General features: G+C 42.7%; 1 protein-coding gene across 1 annotated transcript in view; it reads right to left on the bottom strand.

The window, feature by feature from the left end:
- The window catches only part of CTC1 (CST telomere replication complex component 1), a 230,849-nt gene that overhangs the window by 185,244 nt on the left and 20,772 nt on the right, over positions 1–24,833 (bottom strand). Inside the window, exons 6-10 of the mRNA XM_078671543.1 lie at positions 22,935–23,267; positions 22,099–22,227; positions 20,065–20,291; positions 1,411–1,582; positions 440–640 (exon numbers count right to left, since the gene is read on the bottom strand). Coding sequence (XP_078527669.1) covers positions 440–640; positions 1,411–1,582; positions 20,065–20,291; positions 22,099–22,227; positions 22,935–23,267 — 1,062 coding nt within the window. The remainder of the gene's footprint in view (positions 1–439; positions 641–1,410; positions 1,583–20,064; positions 20,292–22,098; positions 22,228–22,934; positions 23,268–24,833) is intronic.

Below are 24,833 nucleotides of genomic sequence, written 5' to 3'. Positions count from 1 at the left end.
TCCTTGGTGGTCATAGAATTTGGTGATACATAATTCTCTGCACAGTGAAACACAGCTTTTTTCAGTGGTTGCCACCTCATCACAAATTTAAGCAAAATTTAAGAATTTTCAGTGAACCTATTTACATTATTTCATGCAAGAAAGGTCAAACAACGTTTCACATAATGATGATGCTTAATTACCAGTTTGCAAACTCATGTCAAACCAGTTTAAAAAACAGAGGCAATTTCTGTTGCATTCGAATACACGGTTAAGAGCAAAGCAATCACTAAATCAGGAATTGTTGAATGCATTAAACTGGGCTATCAGCTAGCAAGGAAACTCTTCGAAGTGAGACTATGGCCTTACTCTACTATGACAATGGCTCAATGTACAGAGACAAAGCAGTAGGGCCTCACACCCACTGAAAGCAGCCTTTTGAAAGAGTATCGACACTTACAGGTTTGGTGTTGAAGTCATCTGCGAGTAACCTGTGAAAGGACCATGCCAGTGCCCTGTTCAACTCTGGAGAAGTCATGTAGCAGGCCTCAGCATGAGGGATGATCTTGGAAACAGGCAGCAGTTCCCAGCTCCTCCGTTTAGCCATGGAGAGGAGCTCTGAGATAGATGGGATGTGGCAGGGGGATTTCAGAGATTGATACTAGGAGAAGAGAAAAATTAGAAAGCTGTAACCTAAAGCATCTAAATGCAACACCGAGAGACAATGAGAAATGCACTAGGTAAGTGGAAATAAATCGAGACGGGGAAAAAATCATATGAGGTCCTCATTCCAGGAAATGTGAGGCATGGTGGATAATGGTCCAAGGTTTCACTGTGATAATATGACCCCCAAGCACCCTGCCGCCACTTCAGAATGGTGAAGACACTTCAAAAGCGAGAATATCTAATTTGTTCGCTGTATTGCCTTAATATTCTTCAGATGTAGTCAGCCCTTGGATTGATGGCAGTTAGAGCTGGGTAAAAAGAATTGTGCAGATTTGAATCAACATGTTGAATCTAAAATTTGACGTGATCTGTTTCACAAAATGCCTAGGTTTGTGGGACCCATCTAATTGCTCATGTGTTACCAGGAAATTGAACAAGTCACAATTAAAAATCAATACGCAGAGGTCTAGTGCATAGGAGGCATGTCGGTCTTTGTAAGAGGAGGAAGATCAACATAGGGTTATTTGTGGCTGATAATATTGCTTTGTGTGGAACAGGAGAAGGCAAGGAACTAAGAAAGCCAGTAATGGAGCCCAAAGGGGAAGGGGACACTACAGAGAGTTGTCTTTCTCAACACACTTCCTCTCCTTATTGGTGCAAGCAAAGCAAGTGGCAGAAGACACTAGCCCTGATCTATCAGTTTCCTCATACACATATCATACTTTAGGAGGCAACAGAGTAGACTTGCATAGATTGCTTTTTAACCTCAACCAAGGGACAGTGGTGCTCTTCATCTACGAGTTCCTGCATGATGTCACGATGCCCATCATTGGTAGCTGGTAGCAAGGCCAAATAGGGTTCAAGGCACCTCTCCACCATTCCAGGAACATCGGAATAAGCCAGCAGGTCATGCTGATCCATGAGATTGGGGCACAACCTGTAAAAGGGAAGGGGTGAAGGCATTAGAAAAAAAGTAAACATCAAAGAGCGGCTGAGAGATGGGACTGCAAAGAAAAGACCTGCACGTCCAACTACATACTGAGATTTACACATGTATTGAAACACAGACTGATGTAGAAACAAAGATTTATGTTTTAAGCAAACATATGTACAGATGGTTTAAACGAAAGACACACCAAGGCCACACAAACACAGAAGCAAAGACATCAGCTTAGGAAGATATATGCGGACACCTTCATCAATGAGATATACACCTTTGCACACTAGTAAAAAAGATAGCAATTGCTAATAAACACAAGCAAACTGGACCAATGAAAGACACATGCAGTCACCAACAGAAAAAGAAAGAGCCCGAGAGCACACAGATTACCTGCCCACTAAGACAAGCCCCTAAAGTTAGAGGGACTTTAGATACCTGGAGTTTAGGACACCTTCTCTGCCCCAAGTCTTCAAAAATTCTAAAACACATTTCAGCATCATCACCTAAAATTGTTGATATCCCTCTCGCCCTTTAATGAGCATATTGAGTCTACAATTAGACATCTGAATGAATTGCTCAAAATATTGATCTAGTGGCCTCAAAAACAGGAATTAATTTTACAGTCGCAAACAGATTATTATTGAAGAATTGCTTCACTGAGTTGCACCTCATTTCAAGTCATCTCAGAATAGTGTCTCCTACTGAGGACTTTCTATTGCAATGTAAACATCTTGACTCCTGTAGTCTCTTAAGACAGAGGATATTTGAGTCGTGCTACCGTATCGCCTTTTCACTTTAATGTGGTCTACAGAATTAGACTTGAAGGTCTCAAGCCTAAGGTTTACGATGCAAACAACTCACTAAACACTATGCACTACCATGGTCACACTCCTCTGATCAGTTTCTACTTCATAATGGGCTCTCTAATCCATGCCCTCACTTTTAAGAGTGGGTTCTGAAATGTAAAAACACTTGTTTTACTTACTCGCTGTGAGCTTCTGTTAAAATAGTTTTTTATCTGTAAACATCAGCTTTTAAATTAGGGTCCTCTGCTACATAGCTACATTTGGAAGCATTGTACTGGTTACATAGGAACATTTGTGCACACCTGTGTGGACGTGTGTAGGCAGAGTGAGGAAGATGGTTGTCTGACTCAGCCTGGTATCAGCACATAGGGATCCAGAATAAACTGGGTATTGTCTGCTAAAACAATATGATTCAACTATCAATCTACAACTAAATGTTCTTCTTTACTATCCGAAGTGTATATCGGTAGTGTTTTAAAGGTCTTAACACTGTAGATGAAAAATGCTTTAAATATAATTTTGGATTGGTGCAACGTAGAAGAGCCATTGGTGGGGGGTTCACCATATTTTCCTGGATCCTGAACATGTATACAGTATCGGTTTTTACCTATATGTATTAGGTTTTGTATTTTAAAATTTGAAGAATATCCCAGAGCCAGCTTTAGTGTGATTCAGGTTTCAAATGACCTTACTGAGGCACGTTAGTTAGTCTGCGATGAGCTGGTAGTTCAAAGCCTGTCACGACCTGAAAAAAGCTAGAAAGGAAGAGTTTTCCTGTGCTACGAACTACTAACAAAAATACAGAGATATGTTACTGGGAGATTGTGGAGGACTGGGCCGTGGTGGCTGGGGCAGAGACACAAAGGGAGGATTTTCCAGGTCAGTCAGAAGCAATGGGCCAATCAAGATAATGGGAAAGGTGCTTCCAGGACAATTTAAGAAGCAGAGGCAGAGGTCCCAAGTTGCCTTGTTATTTCTTTAGTTGTATAGTTCACATCTGAATAGTTCATACACAGTCTTCGAGAACTGTGAACGTTTTTGTTCTTCCTTTCTCTTTATTTACCTCCCCTCTTGTTAGAACCTACCTGGATGACAGCTTACGTGTCGTCAGACATATCTTCAGTATACTGTTAACTGGTAGCCACACTTCTGTCTAAAGTGCCATCTTGTGCTCCAGTGCTTGGGGAAGGTCTCAGGGTACGTCCTCTGTTTGTTACCGCCATAACCAATCCCAGTATCAAAGTTAGTATCTGTGTGTTAGTGATCTACCCCAGTAACCAAACTGAGTATAGTACAGATGTAAATACGTACCTTGTGTGTGCTGCCCCACTTAACAAGTATGCTGCACTTACAGTGTCAGTACTACCATGGCTGCTGCTTCTTCCCATCTGAGTAGTGCAAGTCAAATCAAATATCTCAATAACGAAGTCTGGATGTCCGGTGTTTTCCACTCTCATCTCCCTAGCCTCAATTTTCCCCTTACAAGATGTGGGTTTGGGGTGCATACATTTCCCGGCCTATAAACCTCAACAGGTGGAAATTGGTAGATTCTCATCTGAGCCTGAATTTAAAACTCCCACAACGATCATAGCAGCGGTGATCAAGCCTCCTCCTGAACAACAGACCCATCTATATAGATCAGCCTTCTCCTGGGAGGTGGTGGTGGAGAAATCTGCATAAGGCGATTAGCTGCCCTGGACTGGATCACCTCTTTCCTCTCCAACAGAACCCAGCGAGTCCGCCTCCCTTCCTACCGCTCCGCGGCCACCGAGATCATCTGCGGCGTACCCCAAGGCTCATCACTCAGCCCAAACCTCTTCAATATCTACATGAGCCCCCTCGCCACCATCGCACGCAAACACAACCTCAACATCATCTCATACGCCGACGACACCCAGCTGATACTCTCCCTCACCAAAGACCCAGCCACCACCAAACTCAACCTCCAGGAAGGAATGAAAAACGTCACGGAATGGATGAAACTCAGCCGTCTGAAACTGAACTCAGACAAGACGGAGGTCCTCATCCTCGGACCATCCCCATCCGCCTGGGACGACTCCTGGTGGCACGCAGAAGTAGACACCGCACCGACACCCACTGACCATGCACGCAACCTGGGATTCATCCTGGACTCCTCTCTCACGATGACCAAGCAAGTCAACGCCATCTCATCTTCATGCTTCAACACCCTGCGCATGCTCCGTAAGATCTTCCGGTGGATCCCTACTAGAACTAGAAAGACGGTCACCCAGGCCCTCATCACCAGCCGACTTGACTATGGGAACGCCCTATACGCAGGAACCACAATCAAACTTCAGAAAAGACTCCAACCCATACAGAACGAATCTGCACGACTCATTCTCGACATCCCCCGCCACAGTCACATATCAGTCCACGTGAGAGACCTGCACTGGCTCCCCATCAGCAAAAGGATCGCGTTCAGGCTCCTCGCCCACGCACACAAATCGCTCCACGACATAGGCCCTGAATACCTCAACAACCGCCTCACGTTCTAGACTCCAACACGCAAACTCCGCTCCGCCAGCCTCGCCCTCGTCACCGTCCCACGGATCCGCAGAACCACCGCCGGAGGAAGATCATTCTCCTACCTGGCGGCCAAGACGTGGAACTCCCTCTCCGTCCACCTACGTCTGACCCAGGACCACCTCACATTCAGGAAACACCTCAAGACCTGGCTTTTCGAGCAGTAGCGGCACTTTCCCCTCCCCCCCCCCCCAACAGCGCCTTGAGACCCTCATGGGTGAGTAGCGTACTCTACAAGTGGATTGATTGATTGATTAACTGCCTCTTTTTAACGAGCCTGGATATGATCCCCCCACAGTAGATAAAAAAAGGGCAGACAGAACCCTGGCACCGGGCACAATTGGAGGTTTCCTTTGACATGTTGGATAGAAGGAACCATCTTCTTCAAAAGTCCCAGAATGCTGTGCAGTCGGGTTGACCAGCCAGTAACTGCACCTAGGAAGTGCCAGTTGGAGGTGCATAGGTGATGTGGCATCTCTGTTTTTGGATGGGATACCCACCAGCTAGAACTTTTCACTTTTCATTTTAAACAAGGGCCTCTACTTGCTTAGTGACACAGTACATAATTTCATTATTCAGTGTCATCTTATTTCTTAAATTACATATATGTATTGTCTTCAGATGCAATCAGGTCATATACTTGATGGCCTTCATGCACTACTTCTCCCATAGTATCCTCTTCCCCAGAATGTTTGCATCCACAGACACTGAAGCTGAACAGCCACACCAGCTATTTTAAGAATTCTCTTCATAGACTTTTTTAATTGATTGAAACACCAAAAACATTAAGAGTTGGAGGAACCTTGTGCAGCAAAGGATGAAAATAGTGAAAGGACACTGTACAACATTCGCTGCCTTCAGCTAGGTTCATACTATATAAATTACACATACGTAAGTTACATTGCCCAGAATGGACATATTAATAAGAATGCCACAGCTCCTTGTTTAGTAATAGTCAACTTTTCCTTTTTGTCATTTCCATAACTTTTTGAGCAGATTTGCATTTTTTTTTTTTTATGACAATGGTGATTTTGATTAGCATTTCATAGCATGCAAGAGACAATGTATTTGGTCCAAGGGTCAGACCAAACGATATACGTTTTACACTAGTTTCCAAATAGAGAGACAGACCTTTGAAGAGTATTTAACAGAGTTAAGGGTGTTTTCTTTGTCCTACAATTTTAGAACAATATGTGAAGAACTGATTAAGTATAAAATGATTATTAATGTTAGCAATAAGAGACAGGAAAAGCTCTGGGTTTAAGGAGATCCCAGACACACTATTGCCACTGTGCATTTTAATAAAATCATTAAAGGCATTCATTATATCATAGGTCATAGTCCTAAATTGTAGTCATAACAAAAAATGTGGGTCTATTTGGACTGTTTTGATGGAAGAGGCAGCATCTAAATTGTGTCCATGGCATACTGTAAGAAAACTGATTTAGATGAGGTACAAGATGAAAGAGTTGGTAGCTAGGAATGCTGGATACGTCCTGCCTCAACCCAACGCACGGTAGTCCAGGCACTCATCACCTCTCGCCTCGATTACAGCACTGTTCTCTAACTCGGTAGCTGCAAAATGGTACTGAGAAAGCTACAGGTAGTTCAGAACTCTGCAGTACGCCTTCTTTGTCAAGTTCCTAGACAGGCTTCCATCTCGCCGTATTTACGTGACCTTCACTGGCTTCCAATTGATCAAAGAGTTAAATTTAAAACCCTGTGTTACATCTTTAAAATCAAACAAGGTGTGGCACCAGCGTATCTGCAAGAGCTCATCCATCCTTACATTCCTTCTCGTCGCCAGTGCTCTACAGCCCACGGAGACTTCGTGATACCCAGATTTAAACTTGCAGGAATGGGCGGCTGCTCCTTTTCTTGTCTTGGCCCCAAAATCTAGAATTCTCTTCCGGTGTCCTTGAAGAATGACCTGTCCTATTTCAGCTTTCGAAGAAATCTTAAAACTTGGCTCTTTTAGTACCAAATAGTTCTTGACTGCTCCTTTTCTAGCAATTTGTTTGCTATGCGCCGGAAACCCCTTTTTGGGTAGCTGCGCGCGTTACAAAACTAATATAATAATAATAATAATAATAATAGGAAGGTTGATGAGAAATAGATAGGTGACAAGGCCCGGTGAAATTCTGAAAAGAAAGTTCGCTGCCTCTTTTGTCTCTAAGGGGGTTGTGTCAGAATACTCAAACCTTACTATATCAAAAAACACTTTGCCGGCTACACATAACTTTAGATCCTCAGTCTTGAGGAACAAACCAAGGGAGACTACTGGGTTTGTTGGGTATTTTTTACTCTTACCCTTTTATTTTCAATGTTCAATTACTGATTTTGGAATTTTTACATGTGAAAAAGGGACACTCTACCGTCCAGGTTCATTTACGCATAAAGACTGTACAATTCTACAACACAAATACAACATTTATATATACACAAATCTTTTCCTAAAATTTATACACAAATATATGTCTGCTCAAAAAGACAAGAGTCACGCTTAGGACTCAAAATCAAAATTAACAGCAAGTGAATGCAGTCAACCAAGTGTATTACGCTATACAGAATAAACCATAAGTATATTGTGTGGCTTATTTGGCAACTGATGTCTGTCTTTGTATGCCGACGCGTTTCGAATCCGGTTTAATCACTTGACGGATTCTCCTCAGGGCTCTGTCTTTCAAAGTTCATCTAAAAGTGTATAAAGCAAAGGAACCCTTATTAAGTCTTTTTTTGTCTTTATTCTTTTAGCTTGCCTCTATTCTCACCATTGTCAATAATAATACCTGTTATCCAGCAGCCGCCGGTTCGATAGTATTAATTTAGAGCTTATCTTCTGTTTCTTTAAAGGGGGTGAAGTATTCGTCCTGTAGATAAACAGGAAGATATTGTAATGCTCAATTGCACCCTAGCTTTGTGGTAATACGAATTCACTCATTCGACATACCTCACAACAGTATTTTGATTCCGCAATGTTCTTCAACAACTGTCTTGTTGCTACTGGCGGCGTTAATCCTCGTCAGTTATTCGCAGCCTGCAAACAACAGCGAAGTGGTATGAAGTCTTGCGCTTACAGTTTGAGAGAGATAGCGTTCACTACTAAAGAAAAGCCTACCTTTCGATCTTGTGTTCGGGCTTGGCTGCTCACGGTGTTTTTCGATCAATCTACTGTTCTTAGTCAGGAACAACGTTTTTCTCCCTGTACACAGATTCCCCATTAGTTTTTGCAAACACGGGTCCAAAAGATTTTACTACCGGTATAGTAACCATTACAGCCTACTTACATTCAACGCGGCAATCTGGCGACCTCTGAATCAGTCTGTGGATTCCGCGGCCATCTTTAAGACAGGCTTTTAGGGCTGAAAGCTCTTAGAGCATGGCGGCCATCGGGGCCGATGGTGGAACATTTTGTAGAACAGAATCACACTGAAAATGACTTCAGGTGGACAGTACTGTACGTTTTGCAACAACCAAGGTCCATGGACCCAGAAAAATTTTTACTCAAAAAGGAAGCGTACTTGATATTAAAATTCAATAGTACATTGATTGGGCTGAATTCGTTATCAGAAGTATCAAGATTATGAGAAAATGGAAAGGTGTTCAATCAAAACTGTAATTTACCTTCTTTCGTAATCTGACATAAGACCTTGTATATTTGGAAAGGAACAGAACGCTCAGAGATAACCCACTCTAAGATGGCCGCCATGCTCTAAGAGCTTTCAGCCTTAAAAGCCTGTCTTAAAGATGGCCGCGGAATCCACAGACTGATTCAGAGGTCGCCAGATTGCCGCGTTGAATGTAAGTAGGCTGTAATGGTTACTATAACGGTAGTAAAATCTTTTGGACCAGTGTTTGCAAAAACTAATGGGGAATCTGTGTACAGGGAGAAAAACGTTGTTCCTGACTAAGAACAGTAGATTGATCGAAAAACACCGTGAGCAGCCAAGCCCGAACACAAGATCGAAAGGTAGGCTTTTCTTTAGTAGTGAACGCTATCTCTCTCAAACTGTAAGCGCAAGACTTCATACCACTTCGCTGTTGTTTGCAGGCTGCGAATAACTGACAAGGATTAACGCCGCCAGTAGCAACAAGACAGTTGTTGAAGAACATTGCGGAATCAAAATACTGTTGTGAGGTATGTCGAATGAGTGAATTCGTATTACCACAAAGCTAGGGTGCAATTGAGCATTACAATATCTTCCTGTTTATCTACAGGACGAATACTTCACCCCCTTTAAAGAAACAGAAGATAAGCTCTAAATTAATACTATCGAACCGGCGGCTGCTGGATAACAGGTATTATTATTGACAATGGTGAGAATAGAGGCAAGCTAAAAGAATAAAGACAAAAAAAGACTTAATAAGGGTTCCTTTGCTTTATACACCTTTAGATGAACTTTGAAAGACAGAGCCCTGAGAAGAATCCGTCAAGTGATTAAACCGGATTCGAAACGTGTCGGCATACAAAGACAGACATCAGTTGCCAAATAAGCCACACAATATACTTATGGTTTATTCTGTATAGCGTAATACACTTGGTTGACTGCATTCACTTGCTGTTAATTTTGATTTTGAGTCCAAAGCGTGACTCTTGTCTTTTTGAGCAAACATATATTTGTGTATAAATTTTAGGAAAAGATTTGTGTATATATATGTGTTGTATTTGTGTTGTAGAATTGTACAGTCTTTATGTGTAAATGAACCTGGACGGGAGAGTGTCCCTTTTTCACATGTAAAAATTCCAAAATCAGTAATTGAACATTGAAAATAAAAGGGTAAGAGTAAAAAATACCCAACGAACCCAGTAGTCTCACTTGGTTTGTTCCTCAAGAGTGAGGATCTAAAGTTATGTGTAGCCGGCAAAGTGTTTTTTGATATAGTAATTTATGGTCCAGCCGCTTACACGTCATAGGACCTGACTCCTTTGTGTTTCAAAAGAATACTCAAACCTGGCATTTTTAGAGAAGGATAGTTCTAAACATGTAAAACCCATAAGAACTGTGAAAGCTAATAAGTGCAGTGTTGTGACACGAGATAGAAGGCAGTGGAATGTTTGTAGAGTGGTGAAGGGTAAATTGGGGAATGATGAGAAGTTAGGGACTTCAGAGCATTTTCTTGTGAGAAGCTCTTCAGTGTGTTGTTAGACTATGGATACATATTTGGTCAACATGGACAACTATGGAGAGAGTTGGAGTATTGATGCCAATGAATGTGAGACGAGTTGTGCCGGAAGATGACGCCAGCACTATGTGTAAGTATTTGTGCTGGGCTTCACTTGTTTTCTTTCACAGCTTTTCGCTTTATTTAAATATTTCGCATTATTCAATTGAAATGCATTTTTAGGTCTCGCGTTAGCGAAAGACCTATTGCTGCCCACTTAGCTCTGAAGGGACCACAGACCGGGGCACGAGCGCCGATTGCACCTCGTGGACGCGCATGCCCAGCCCCGCCTCCCGAGCCGTGCACATCTCAGTCAGAGTCAGCCATGCCTCTCAGTCGCGCGTGCACACACACACATGCACACACACACACACGCACACACACACACACACGCCAAGCTCCCAAGCCCCACTTACCTCATCAGCGGCCTCAGCCGCCGCTCCTGACTTCTGCTGCCACCGGTCCTCTGGGCATCCACTCTGTGCTTCTGTGCTGAGCTTCTCCGAAAGACATAAGTACCGCCCCACGACAGCCGTGAGCGTGCACATCCCGAAACCGGAAGTTCGGGAGTGTTCCCGAAACCGGAAGTTCGGGAGCGTGCACGCTCACGGCTTGTTTTTTTTTTTTGGTTTAATGTAACTTTACTACACACACAAACTAATGTCCTCAACGTTCATCATCGCCCCACTTTAGAATACGATTGTCTGGCTGTAGACCTTTCATATTGCACTTCTGTGTTAATCTTTGAAGGACCCATACTAAGTATTAGGGTATGTTTGCACCCATGCTTCTGTAGATGTAGCCCATAAACATTGGACAATGGCGGTACATAACACGTTTGAAGGGATGAACCAATAAAACACCAGGTCCATTTATCAGGGAGCTGCCCGTTCATTTGTGCTGATAGTGCAGCAAGTTACAGTGGAAGACCGAACCAAGCGCTGAAGTAATTCGATCTTCGCAAGATCCTCTCGAGAATCTTTTTCACCCAGGGGGCGTTGGTATCAACACATACTTCCTTCCCCGATTTTAGAACGAGTATCACTTCCTGTTGCGTGCAGTATGTCCCACTTGGGATGACCTCCACTATTCTTATTTGTCGAGGAGGAATGAAGGTTGACTCTGTCTTGACACACTAGCAGCGCAGCCTCTCTGCCGCTATTGACTCACCAAAGGATACCTCCTTTTCAGGCTCTTTGAAATCACGGCTTGTTTTAATTATTTTATTTCACGCAGACTTTTGGGCTATTCTGATAAGCACGCGCAGCTGCTGATCTCTTCATTTCGCGCGCGCGCACACAACTCCAGCGATCACTTTTACTTTTGCTACCGCGTCCATTTCACGGCCGCGCGGCAATTGTTTGTTATGCAGAGTCAACGTCTAGCTAAAACCATCTTCAACTATTTCTGCTTGAGCGGAATCGGGGCCCCGAGGCTGACGTGAATGAAGGGCTGACGATCGGTGCAAAGTGACAGGGCGAGATCAAGAGTTCTGGCAAGGATTAATCATTCACACCTTCCCTAAAGAGTCAGAAGGAATCTGTCACGTTCTGTGTAAACACGGTAAGAAAATGTGTTAGAGTTAGTGGTTAACCGCCTTTCATGTTCACACTAATAGATCGGACCTAAGACAAACACAGCCCATGCAGTGCGATTCTTGCATGCACTCTATGCAGCAAGGCTAGAACCCATGGGGCAGGACCCCTCAGCCCCAAAACATATATAGGTGCAAAAAAATAAACCTCCAATACATAGGTCTACTTTACGATCGGTAGGGGAAATATACATGCGTTTATTTTTCTATTTATATGTGTGAATTATTTATTTCACTGTGCAAGTGTGTCTACGTGTAGTATTTAGGAGTGCGACATCAGATATGCAATTACATGTCGAAGCTACCCTCCCCGCCTCTTCCGTTTACGCTCAATCTTGTTATTATAAACATGTTTTTTCTGCAACATTTAAGCACAGACTATTTAGTGTGGGAATCCGTTGCAAAATTATTTACAAATCCCAGTTAAGTAGCAAAAAAAACTCCAATACGTAGGTCTAATTTACGATCGGTAGGGGAAATATACATGCGTTTATTTTTCTATTTAAATGTGTGAATTATTTATTTCACTGTGCAGGTGTGTCTACGTGTAGTATTTAGGAGTGCGACATCAGATATGCAATTACATGTCGAAGCTACCCTCCTCGCCTCTCCCATTTACGCTCAATCTTGTTACTATAAACATGTTTTTTTTGCAACATTTAAGCACAGACTATTTAGTGTGGGAATCCGTTGCAAAATTATTTACAAATCCCAGTTAAGTAGTATTGTGACTATGTGGGTGTTCACCGCGAATGCATTGCACAATATTGACAGATTTTTACAACTCTTGTCTGGGAAGACCCACTATTTAAATGTAAGGTTGACACTAAATGTGCGCAGTGTCTGCACAGGTACATACTATTCTGCTGCACACGTAAGTAGAGTTTCAGTCATTCGTATCATATTGAAACATACATTGGAACTTCTTTCAGGTGTAAAACACATAAGTCTGCACCATGTTGTGTGACTCAGCCCTCTGTTTATAGAGCTCTACGTGAATGCCTTGCCGTTTTAAAGTGAGCCACATGGATCCAAGTTCAGTAGAGGCAGGGGCATGCTCACGTTCTTCCACGAAATTAAAATGAAATTCATTTTAACAACAACATTGCAGCATAATCTGAAATTAATACCTTTCTGCCTGCACAAAGCGCTTAATTATATGTCTGCGGCAGAGCCAGACGATTTAAAAACAGAGGACCCCACCTAAGAATGTTCAACTTTCTTTCTTCCCCAATCAGTGAATAGGAGAGCATGTCAAAGTAACCCAATGATGTGAGTCAGACAGGGGACATTCTTCAAACTAGTATAGTTTGGTTAGTTCGTGTTTACCAACATGAGAGAAGGGAAGATGAACTACGATTACTGTTTCTCATTTTTAAATTTGATACAAAGACTGAAATTAAATACAGCAATAGGTTTCACTCAGGCCAACAAACCCACACACACACACAACCACACACACATCCACACACACAACCACACACAAAACCCCACACACACACACACACACAACCACACACACACAACCACACCCACACCCACAACCACACCCACACCCAACCACACCCACAACCACACCCACAACCACACCCACACACAACCACACACACACAACCGCACACACACACAATCCACAAACACAGCCACACACACAACCACAACCACATACACAACCGCAACAAAAAGTTTTATGACACATTGACTCTTTTAAAAATTCTGATTCCACCAGAATCAGAGTCCTCCACAACACCCTGTTCTTTTGGGTGTCAACTGTGAAAAGGAGACCAATATTGCCCCCATTTTTATTATTCTGGATCCTCGGTTCAATTCTGGGGTGCTTTTTAAGTCTCGCTGAGCCAACGCGCATGTGTTGCTCTGCTAGAGTTCAGTAAGGGCTTTAAAAAATGCTCCCAAAGTCTGCAGGCAGATCGGGTACAGTGCATGTGGGCCGGGCGCGCACATCATTTGTCTGCCTGCAGCCTTTGGGGGCACTTTCATGGCCGCTTTGATGTTCCCAGTGAGCCGCGTGACCACTGAGAACATCAAAGCTACCGCGAAAGTGCTCACCATTTGCCACCTACTTCCTGCTTGTTTCCCCTCGCCTCGGACTCCTTTGTTTTGCTACCCGGGGAATGCATCACATTCTCAGATTGACTATCGTTTTCTTTCTTTCTTACTTTGGTATCTGTTTTTTTTTTTTTTTAACCACAAGAAAACAGGGTTCCGGCAAATAATGCTTCTTGTTTTCATTTGAAGGCTTTATAAGCAATAAGATAAGAGGTTTGTGTTTGCTTTTTCCTACCCAAATATTATTTAGCTTCAGTGCCAGCTGTGGATTAGAGGTCCCTTGTGACCCTCCTCCCCTCGCCCTGCTGACCGCCCCCACGCTCCATCAGCGGCTCTGGTCCTGACCGGTTTCTTGATGGCGGCAGGGCTTCAAACTTGCCCGACGCTCGAGTCATGCAAACACGCAGCCCTTGTGGGCAGCCAGCCGTCTGCAGCACCCTCCATGCGCTGTCTCCATTTGGCTGTCTGTCCTCTTCGTTTTTTTTCCCTCCATGATGCGTGACGTGCCTACTTGACTGTATTCAAAGATTTTTTTTGTGCACTTTTTTTCTAACGCGATATCCTGCCCGCATTTTGGAAGCTTTGGTGAGGAAGCAGCTTGAATTCACGCTGGGCTTGTACGTATGACATGAAATGTCTTGCTTAAAGCGCAAGGGCGATTTTAGTCACAACTGTACTAGATTTGTATTGGCAGGAATCAGTACTAGGGTCACCATAAGACCCTCTGTCACCATAACACAACTTTTGCAAACAAGATCTCTCCTTTAATGCATTATTTTCAGGTGAGTTCCTCCAGTTGGCTTATTTGAACTGAACCAACAATACATCTTCCAGAAAACACTGGTTTACCGGCACCAGGGTGTCCCGAATCATGTTTAATCCTTGAATTGAGCAATAAACGTCTAGTTATCTTTACTTCTTGCGAAAAACTAAACATCTCTGCCTTGTGGTGGCTTATCTGAGTCCCTAATCCTGCAATTAAGAGTGGACTGTTTGCACAGCAGGGGCCTTCGCACGCTAATGCCGAACCCGGTAAACAAACGTGCATTCAATCTGACATCATTTGTTAAACGTGCAACAAAAACACCTTTTTTGAAGCCAGTAGGACCAGCCAACGAATTGTGCCCTGAGGTCATTGTAAGACAAACATTGGCACACACATTGCTGACCCAGGATCCCACTGGTTCCTCAGAAGGGACTCGATCAGGCTTGCCAAGTGAAATACATGTTACATTTTCGTGGTCCTTTGTCCCTCCTGGTCTGGTATCTTAAGACTGATGATTTCATTCCGTATGACACTGGTTCGTCTGAAGTAGGTTAGAACTGGACTTATGCGAGGGAGAGGGATGTCTTATGAAATTTTCTTAGAAGGCTTCATTTTTCCAATGAGAAAGTAGCTGCCGGGGTCAGCCACCATCTTCAATCCTGAAAAACACCACATCTCATAACTCTTAAGTGCAAGCTGAAGTGCACCTGCGAACCGCCAGCCTTCAACGCCATCTGTCTTTCCTCTCGCTTGCTCCCTGCCTCCTCCCCTCCCCGCTAATTTTTCACTCGCTTGCAGCCTCCTCCGACGATCCACACTAGCTGCCCGGAGATCACAACAGCAACCTCGCTAATACTTTTGATGATTACCAACGTAGTGCGACACATCCACACACACACACACACACACAACCACACATACACACACAACCACACACACACAACCACACACACACACATACACACACACACACACAACCACACACACACAACCACACACACACAACCACACACACACAACCACACACACAACCACACACACAACCACACACACCCACAACCACACACACAACCACACAACCACACACACAACCATACACACAACCACACACACACTCAACCACACACAACCACCGAACACACAACCACACACAACCACACACACACAACTACACACAACCACACACACAACCACAACCACACACACAACCACACACACACACAACCACACACACAACCACACAAAATCACACACAACCACACAAAATCACACACACACACACACACACAAAAAAACCACACTCACTCCACACCTCTCTGGCACTCGCCCTTCACCCCCATGCCCTGCCACTCACCCCTGACCCTCCTGGCACTAGCCCGGTTTCCCCTAAGGGCAAACAAGTATTGGTATAGCCAATAGGTCTCGCTTTTGGGTCCTTGTAAGAATTTAGTTATGCAGCACAATATCCTTGGTGCAACAACATTAACTGTTGCGTGGCTCTACACTTATAAGGTCCCAAAGGCGAGACCTATTGGCTATGCCAATGCTTGGCGATGCTGGCCTCACTCTATCTATCTGTCTATCTATCTATCTATCTATCGCCCTCACTCTATCTATCTATCTATCGCCCTCACTCTATCTATCTATCGCCCTCACTCTATCTATATATCTATCTATCTATATATCGCTCTCACTCTATCTATCTCTCGCCCTCACTGTATCTATCTATCGCCCTCACTGTATCTAGCGCCCTCACTGTATCTATCGCCCTGACTGTATCTATCGCCCTCACTCTATCTATCACCCTCACTCTATCTATCGCCCTCACTCTATCTATCACCCTCACATTATCTATCTATCGTCCTCACTCTATCTATCTATCTATCTATCTATCTATCGCCCTCACTTTATCTATCTGTCCATCTATCGCCCTCACTCTATCTATCTATCTATCCATCTATCGCCCTCACTCTATCTATCTATCTATCTATCTATCTATCTATCTATCGCCCTCACTCTATCTATCTATCTATCGCCCTCACTTTATCTATCTGTCCATCTATCGCCCTCACTCTATCTATCTATCCATCTATCGCCCTCACTCTATCTATCTATCTATCTATCTATCTATCTATCTATCTATCTATCTATCTATCGCCCTCACTCTATCTATCAATCTATCTATCTATCTATCTATCTATCTATCTATATATCTATCTATCTATTTATCTATCTGTCCATCTATCGCCCTCACTTTATCTATCTGTCCATCTATCGCCCTCACTTTATCTCTTTCCATCTATCGCCCTCACTCTATCTATCTATCCATCTATCGCTCTCACTCTATCTAACTATCTATCTATCTATCTATCGCCCTCACTCTATCTATCCATCTACTGCCCTCACTCTATCTAGCTATAGCCCTCTATCTATCTATCTATCTATCTATCTATCTATCTATCACCCTCACTCTATCTATCTATCTATCTATCTATCTATCTCTCGCCCTCACTCTATCTATCTATCCATCTACTGCCCTCACTCTATCTAGCTATAGCCCTCTCTCTATCTATCGTCCTCACTCTATATACCTATCTATCTATCTATCTATCTATCACCCTCACTATATCTATCTATCTATCTATATATCTATCTATCTATCTATCTATCTATCGCCCTGACTCTATCTATCTACCTACCTACCTATTGCCCTTACTCTATCTATCAATCGCCCTCATTCTATCTATCTATCGCCCTCACTCTAGCTATCTATCGCCCTCACTCTAGCTATCGCCCTCACTATCTATCGCCCTCACTCTATCGCCTTACTCTATCTATCGCCTTACTCTATCTATCGCCCTCACTCTATCTATCGCCCTCACTCTATCTATCGCCCTCACTCTATCTATCGCCCTCAACGTATTTATCGCCCTCACTCTATCTATCTATCTATCTATCTATCTATCCATCTATCTATCTATCTATCTATCGCCCTCACTCTATCACCCTCACTATATCTATCTATCGCCATCACTCTATCTATCTATTGCCCTCACTCTATCTATCTATCACCCTCACTCTATCTATCTATCTATCGCTATCTATCTGTCTATTGCCCTCACTCTATCTATCCATCTATCGCCCTCCCTCTATCTATCTATCACCCTCTATCTGTCTATCTATCTATCTATCTATCTATCTATCTATCTATCTATCTATCTCTATCTATCTATCTTTCGCCCTCACTCTATCTATCTTTCGCCCTCCCTCTATCTATAGCCCTCCCTTTATTTATCTATCGCCCTCACTCTATCTATCGCACTCACTCTATCTATCGCATCACCACAGCATCACTCAGCACCACCACAGCATCACTCAGGGGCACCACAACATCACTATGCGCTACTACAGCATCACTGAACGCCACAACATCACTCTTCGCCACCACAACATCACTCAGCGCCACCACAGCATCAATCTGTGCAACCATTCAACAACAACTGGTTCAAATATGTTCTCTCAATGTTTCAAGCTTTATTACAAATGTTACAGAAAAATGTTCAAATGTCACTTCTGTTCTTAGATTTTAGTCACAATAAAATACACTGAACACAATCTTCACAAAAGTTATTTACAAACGTTTAAGCTATTGCTATTCTAAATTACAATAACTTTGATTTAAGTATTAAATATTTAAAAAAAATAAAAGCCATTGTTATTTGTAATAGCAATACTTCTAAGTCACATAAATACAACACATATTGCATTACAAATGCTATAAGTGTCACATTTGCGCAAGTTAAAACTGTTGGCATTGTAAATGACAAAACTATTAGTTTAGCTATTTTCAAAACCAACACAGAAATAAAAAAGATTGCCATTTACAATACCAATTGCTCAAAACGCGTAATGCGAGACCTATTGCATTGCAAATGCTTGTTTTTCTCTGCTGCTAAATAAAGATATTGCCATTGTTGAGGTCACTTCCTCCTCCCTAACTATTTTCGTTTTCCCACATCTTTCCTCTGCCCTTATCATTTCGCTATTTTGCATAATGGAAGCATTTCGCCTAATCACGCTTCAGCATTGATTGAATACTGCTGAATAAAGGACTTGCCTATATTTCCAGCATTGTCTGTTTACTTCAACTGTTTACTGAGGTTCCCATGCATTTCCCTGGCTTGCACCTCATCACTTGTGGATGCACCCTATAGAACCTCTTCTGAGGTACCTGCAGATTGCAACTCCATTGCTTCTGCATGGTACATCAGGGACCCTCTATCGAGGTGTGTATGAATTCCCTTGCCTGGCACCCAACTTTCAACACTGTACATAGAAACAAAGTTGGTGAGGCCCACGTTTAGCAAAGAACCACTACGCTTTTGTGCCGATAACTTGGTATGTTTTAATTCTCTGAACAATAGTGGTGGTTACTTAAACACAGCTGTCTGACAACTAAAAATGAGTGGTTGGGTGGTCCTCTTCCAAATACATTTATTGGCTGCACATTATGCGCCATATGCCAATCATTATAATTTCATTGTACGAGTGAGCTATGACATCAGTTGAGCAAAGTTCAATCTGTGTAACACTCACCAAAGTGAAGTATCTATGTGGTATGAATTACCATTTCTCTTTTGGCTACATTTTTTCCTCAGCCTCCAGACTTGCTAAACTCTCTGTTTTCATAGATGCTTTCTCAATTACCTCTTATTCCCATCAATTGGGATCTTGATGGTGCAGTGTTGCTAAGTGTGCCCAAGAGATGCCCACCTGTGCCTTCTTATTAGTGCCTGTTATTTTCTCTACATCAATTAGGTTCAAGGTGCCCATATCCCTTTGTTCATTTTTAGGTTTTCTAGGTGTGAACGTTTTAGGTTCCAGTTAGGTGAAGACAGGCTGAGTATTGCAGCATGTGGTGTTTTCGTGGACTATGCCACTGACTAAAAAACAAAACGTCAAAAAAGCAACACAGTAAATGTTCATTATGAGTTAATACTGTGGCTGAGGACTGAGTTTTGGTGTATAATCGAGGCTGAAATCAAAGTGATACTTTTCCACTCTTCCTCCAAAATGTACTGCCAGGGTGCATTAGACATCACAGTGATTTCTGGCTCCCTTGCTACTAGGGCCAGATATGATTGTGGTTGTCAGACTTGGCTGTAGGAAGCAACTGGTGGATTCTCTTCCTGACAGATGGATGTGAAGCAGCTGGGACTTGTAAGGAGTCGTACACATTTAAATAACAGGTACTTGCAACAGGAGCATCAAATTTGGTGTTGGCGGTGGGCTTGCAGCAACTGGGCCTACTATAGATTCTCCTGCAGAATTACATTTTATGGATTGCACCAAAAAATCGTCAGGTACAAAAATAGATATTAAGCTAAACAGACATATGTCCTTACTGTTTTCCCACTTCCATCAGTCTCCTGCCTTCCCTCTATTTACCAGCTTCTTCCTGAGACCAAACCTTCTGTGAAGCAGAATCCTCTCTACTCTTAAATAGCCCTTCACCCCACATCAAGCTTCACTCACTCACTTCTGAAGAAGTGACTCAATTGCAGACACCATCCACAGGTACCCAGGCAGGTCCAGGTGGTACATCATGAGCAGCTGAGAGTAAATATTCGTGGCAGCATTGAACGGCTGGTACGTGGTGCAGAGTCGTGAAAAGTCGCTCACTCTTATGACGCTTCGCAGACAGCAGCAGAGCACGATGAGAGGGTAGTGTGAAGAGGGTTTCTGCTGAAGATGCACATCCTCAAGCTAGGAAAGAAGGTGCATTGTAGTGAAAATCTGGCTGGGACATTAATCACCAGTGAAACACGATGCGAGAAAAGGAGGGGGCAGATGAGAATGAAAACCAAGATACAGTGACCATAGATTCAATTTTACAAAAGAAAAAAATAAGGCACTGCAGAGAGTCACTGAGTGAGAAAACGAGGCTCAGGTTAGGCACAGACAAAGAAAAGCAGACTACGGGTAGATTCTAGCTGAGATAATAAGGCACTGCAGAGACACCAGACAGGGAAAGCAGTCACTTCTGAAATGCAGTGAGAGAAAAAGAGGCACAGCTGAGATGCTAGCCAAGGAAGGAAAATAGAAATCACCGGAGGAAAATCATCACTAATGAGAAACAAGGCAGGAAAGGGAGGCAAGCTTAAGAATGAATGTATTGTTGACACTGCAGGCACCTTCGAGACTCTACCCCGGAAAAGAAAACGGTGGTACGGCTATACTAAAAAAAGAAAAGATTTTATACAAGGCAATACTTATTTGTTAATATAGGTGTTGTTTTAATAGGACACACTGCAAATTAAGTCTCTTCCAAGCAATTTGCACCCTGGCAAACTTAAGTGTTAATTCCCACACTGCAGATTTTCTTTAGGTTCAGTATATCGCCGATTCTCAATAAAATTCCTCTTTACATTGGCAATGTCGAAAATTATTTTCTTTCAAACTGACTGCCAATTGGACTTGACCCAAAACAAATCCAAAGTCATGGATGACAAAATAAAAATAAAAATTGGTGGTTTACATAGAGAATCGAGGAATCCAAAAGTTAAAATGGATATATTAGAGCATCTACACCATTATCAAGCCTCGGTGGAAAATATAAGAACCATCTAAGACACCACAAAATGTTTATTAAAAGGAGAAAATGTGCTACTTTAACAATCGAAGTGAAACATCTCCAACTCCTACCACAGAAATTTGGGGTATGCTAATGGTTTGTTATAATGAGACTGAATATGCAATTGAACGTTTCATGAAATTGATCAGAACTATCTGGTAACATTGACCGCTAGAAATAATTATGCTGTATGGAAGATATATTTATATATTTCTACCATGGGTCTAAAGGACTTGTTTTGCTTGGAACTGTGTCAATCATGAGCAATACTAACTTCTATGGAATGATCAACTGTTACTTCCGCCATAAAAAGAAACGACATGCAGAGTACATCTCACAAATACTGGTCAATATCCAGGGGCAGTATCTTTATGAGCAACTCAAACTGATAGCAATGGAGCAAATACAGTCATGAATCGTGGAGGGCACCTTCCTGAATTTTTTGCAGGCTGTTCTTTCATCTAGTGAGTTGAAAGAAGCAGGGTGTGAACTATACCGGATGACCTAAGTGGGGGACTGACAGGACATGACTCAGGCCCCTGATGCTACTTGACCCGTCAGTGGTCTTCAATAGCGTTAACCACAACATTCTTATCTCTTGATGCCAACATATGGGAATTCAATGTGCAATGCAGTATTGGGAGCAATCAGATGTGTCAGTGAGGGTCTAAGATATGTATAAACATAAAGTGCTGGAGAGTAACAATGCAGGGAAGGGAACAACACTGAAAATAGTTGATGGTAGATGGACAGAAGAAAACAGCATAAGAAGAGTTACAGCTCGATAAAGAGAGGGCAGGGAATGTTAGTGAACCAAGGGCAGCACTTGTCTGGCATTAACAACTGCATAGGAAACATATGTTTCCTGCAGGAAGAATGACAGAGCTGGAAAGTTGCATGCTCATGCTTTTCATTGGTGAATCACAGGGACCATCTTACCTCTACAACGGCCCCAGGTCGCAGAGCCCGTCCATTCTGGAGGATCGGCTGATGCGCCACACAAAGACAAATGCTGCCATCGAGTTCATAGAGACCAGCCGGACCATTCAGCACTTTAGTGATGGTGCCCTGCAACACGAGGACAGAGAAGACCAGTCCATGGGCAAATGCATTTCTCAACCACATTGTGCACCCCATGTTTATGTTCACCTCAGTCATCAACCCCAATGCCAAAGTCCAATACTTTCATTCGTTGGTGAGACACATGCGGGAAATGCCTCCTGCCAATCGTGGGCAAATCCAACTTAATCCCCCAAATATCTATGGCCATACATATAAGTTTTAGCTCTGCAGCCTCAGTACCATAATCAACAAAGACTACTGCATACAGTACAATCAAAAAGAAAGTTCAGCACAATGGACAAATGTGCCAACTCTCCCAACCAGCTATAGGCACATGCAGTAAGGTATTCACTCTAGTGGTCCTAGTAGTGTCCAGCAATGAACATATATGCCTACTCTAGAATTCAGTGTCAATTCCCCTCCCCCATTGTATTGTTTCTATTGACACTCGCTGTCCTACCCACTGTGCTTCAATGGGCTACACTTTCAGCTCCCCCTGCTAAGAGTATTATGACTCGCACTGGTGTAAGTTCTCCCACCAGCTATACAAGCTTGTATAAAAGTGTAAGCTCTGCCTCTAACTAAAAGTTCATGGACAGAGCCACCCACTCTCTCATCCACTGTTTGCATCTTGTACTGAATGGAGCTACGCCAGCAAGAAAGAGCATCCCTACCTTTCCCTAAAGGACCCAGCTGCTGCCCCCACTGCTCACCTTGAAAGTCAGCATCTTGGAAGTTTTTATTGAAGAGGCAGGCTCATCTGCGAGGAGCTCCAAGCTTGAACTGTCCTGCATGCTTGACTGCGGCGTAGAAGCTTCAACTGATGGAGGCAGATGGACTTCACAAGCAGGTCTGGCCCCAGAACCAAGTGATATGTTTGGTTCATGCACACTGACACGGTTCTTATCGTAGGGCTGGAGTTGAGATGCAGAGCTGACAGTGAACACCCTACACCGCGACAGCTTCAACCTTAAGGCCTGAATATTTGTGAGGACATAATGGTTTCCGGAGCGCAAAGCGTGGAACCAGCATAACTTCTCTGGGCTCTGCAAGAGGGAAACAGCAAGGTGACAAAAACATCAATGTCAGACATTTGTAAATGTTTCAGATCCAGCTGACCCTAAAGTTATGTCCTGCTGGGACTGTCCCACTTCTACAACTATCTAACCGAAGGTTAAAAAATGACATGCAACGCCTGCTTATACCTATGTTTGCCACATAGGGCTTAGCAATGAAGAAAAATGTGGTAGTTCTTTTGTTTTTCTGGTTTAACAATCTCTTCACTAGTTGGATTACAATAATTGTTTATGTGACCTACCCATGAACACAAAGGGGCAATTCAGAACAGCATTTAAGAGTACGTGTAGTAGGACTACTTTTCACACTCGAATACAATTCACAAAGGTAGTGGTACTGGTGTGTATCCATGCCTATGCACGTCATATTTCTTGAGTGCAGAGTGTTCAGGACCACACACATACACAGTTGTGTGTTTAGGTGTCAATGTGGGATTGGCATAGGAGTGAGATGGAAAAATTAGGAACATTACTACAAAAGGAGAGAAGCAAATGGAAAATTAAGAAAGGGCACAGGGAGGGCCATGCAAGTACAAAATACATCTACAAAAGGTTAAGCCAGTTGCAATCCACTAACAATGGTCATGTGTCGTTAGACATTGCAGGCACCCATACAAATCACACTGTATGAATGTTGAAAGACACATTAAAAAAAAAAAAAAAAAAAAAAAATGGTCATATAATTTTACACACTGTGGTCACTGATGAACAAAATCATATCGTAAACATATATACACAATAAATATATATACTTAAAAAATTATAAAGATGTAAATTGTTAATAAATTACAACAAAAAAGCAATTTACTGATATAACATGAATCCTGAAACTTTAAAAGGTGAATCATAATATGCATACATAATATACGTATTACAAGCACACGCACCAACACAAACAACACAGCACAAGGTGTGAACTGTTCATGTGCACCCGCTTTTGGTGAGTGTTGGTGTGTTATTTTACTCAGATGATGTTAATGTCCTTATTTTTCTCAATTCTCAGTTATACAAAGTGTAGGTGGAGATCTCCATCTCCACTACACTGAATTACATTTGGCCAATTTAGTCGTAAAATACACCAGTCAAGCTACTTTCAGTAACCGTACCGTCATATTTTGAGTGGTACGTGTTCCCACACCCTCAGGGAAGGGCAATTGTTTGACAATTGTTATCTAGGTAGAGGTTTAAGTTCTATTTTGGATATAAACTACGAAAGCAAAGATCTTCATATGTAGATTCAACATATCCCAGATTCCAACATCAGGGTGAAGTTTGCATATTGAGTTAGCTGAAGAGTCCTGGCTGCAGAAAGTCATTTTCTTCTCCTTGCTATATTGCAGCCATGGTTCTGTTATAGGAACTGCATAACACAAGTGGCAACCTGCTAACAACACACAAAACACACTGGTGGGTTTCTTACAAGTATTAGCTGCTGCAGGTCATATGCAGTAGCTATGGGAGGTAGAATGATTATTTCTTCTCACAAGCATACTTGGCCTGGGACCATCTTCTACTTCTTCAGTCATGGCTTCTGAT

The sequence above is a fragment of the Lissotriton helveticus genome, chromosome 12 (genome assembly GCF_964261635.1).
Source record: "Lissotriton helveticus chromosome 12, aLisHel1.1, whole genome shotgun sequence".
NCBI classification, from domain to species: Eukaryota; Metazoa; Chordata; class Amphibia; order Caudata; family Salamandridae; genus Lissotriton; species Lissotriton helveticus.
Note: the sequence above shows the minus strand (reverse complement) of the source record. Positions and strands in the feature narration are given on the sequence as shown.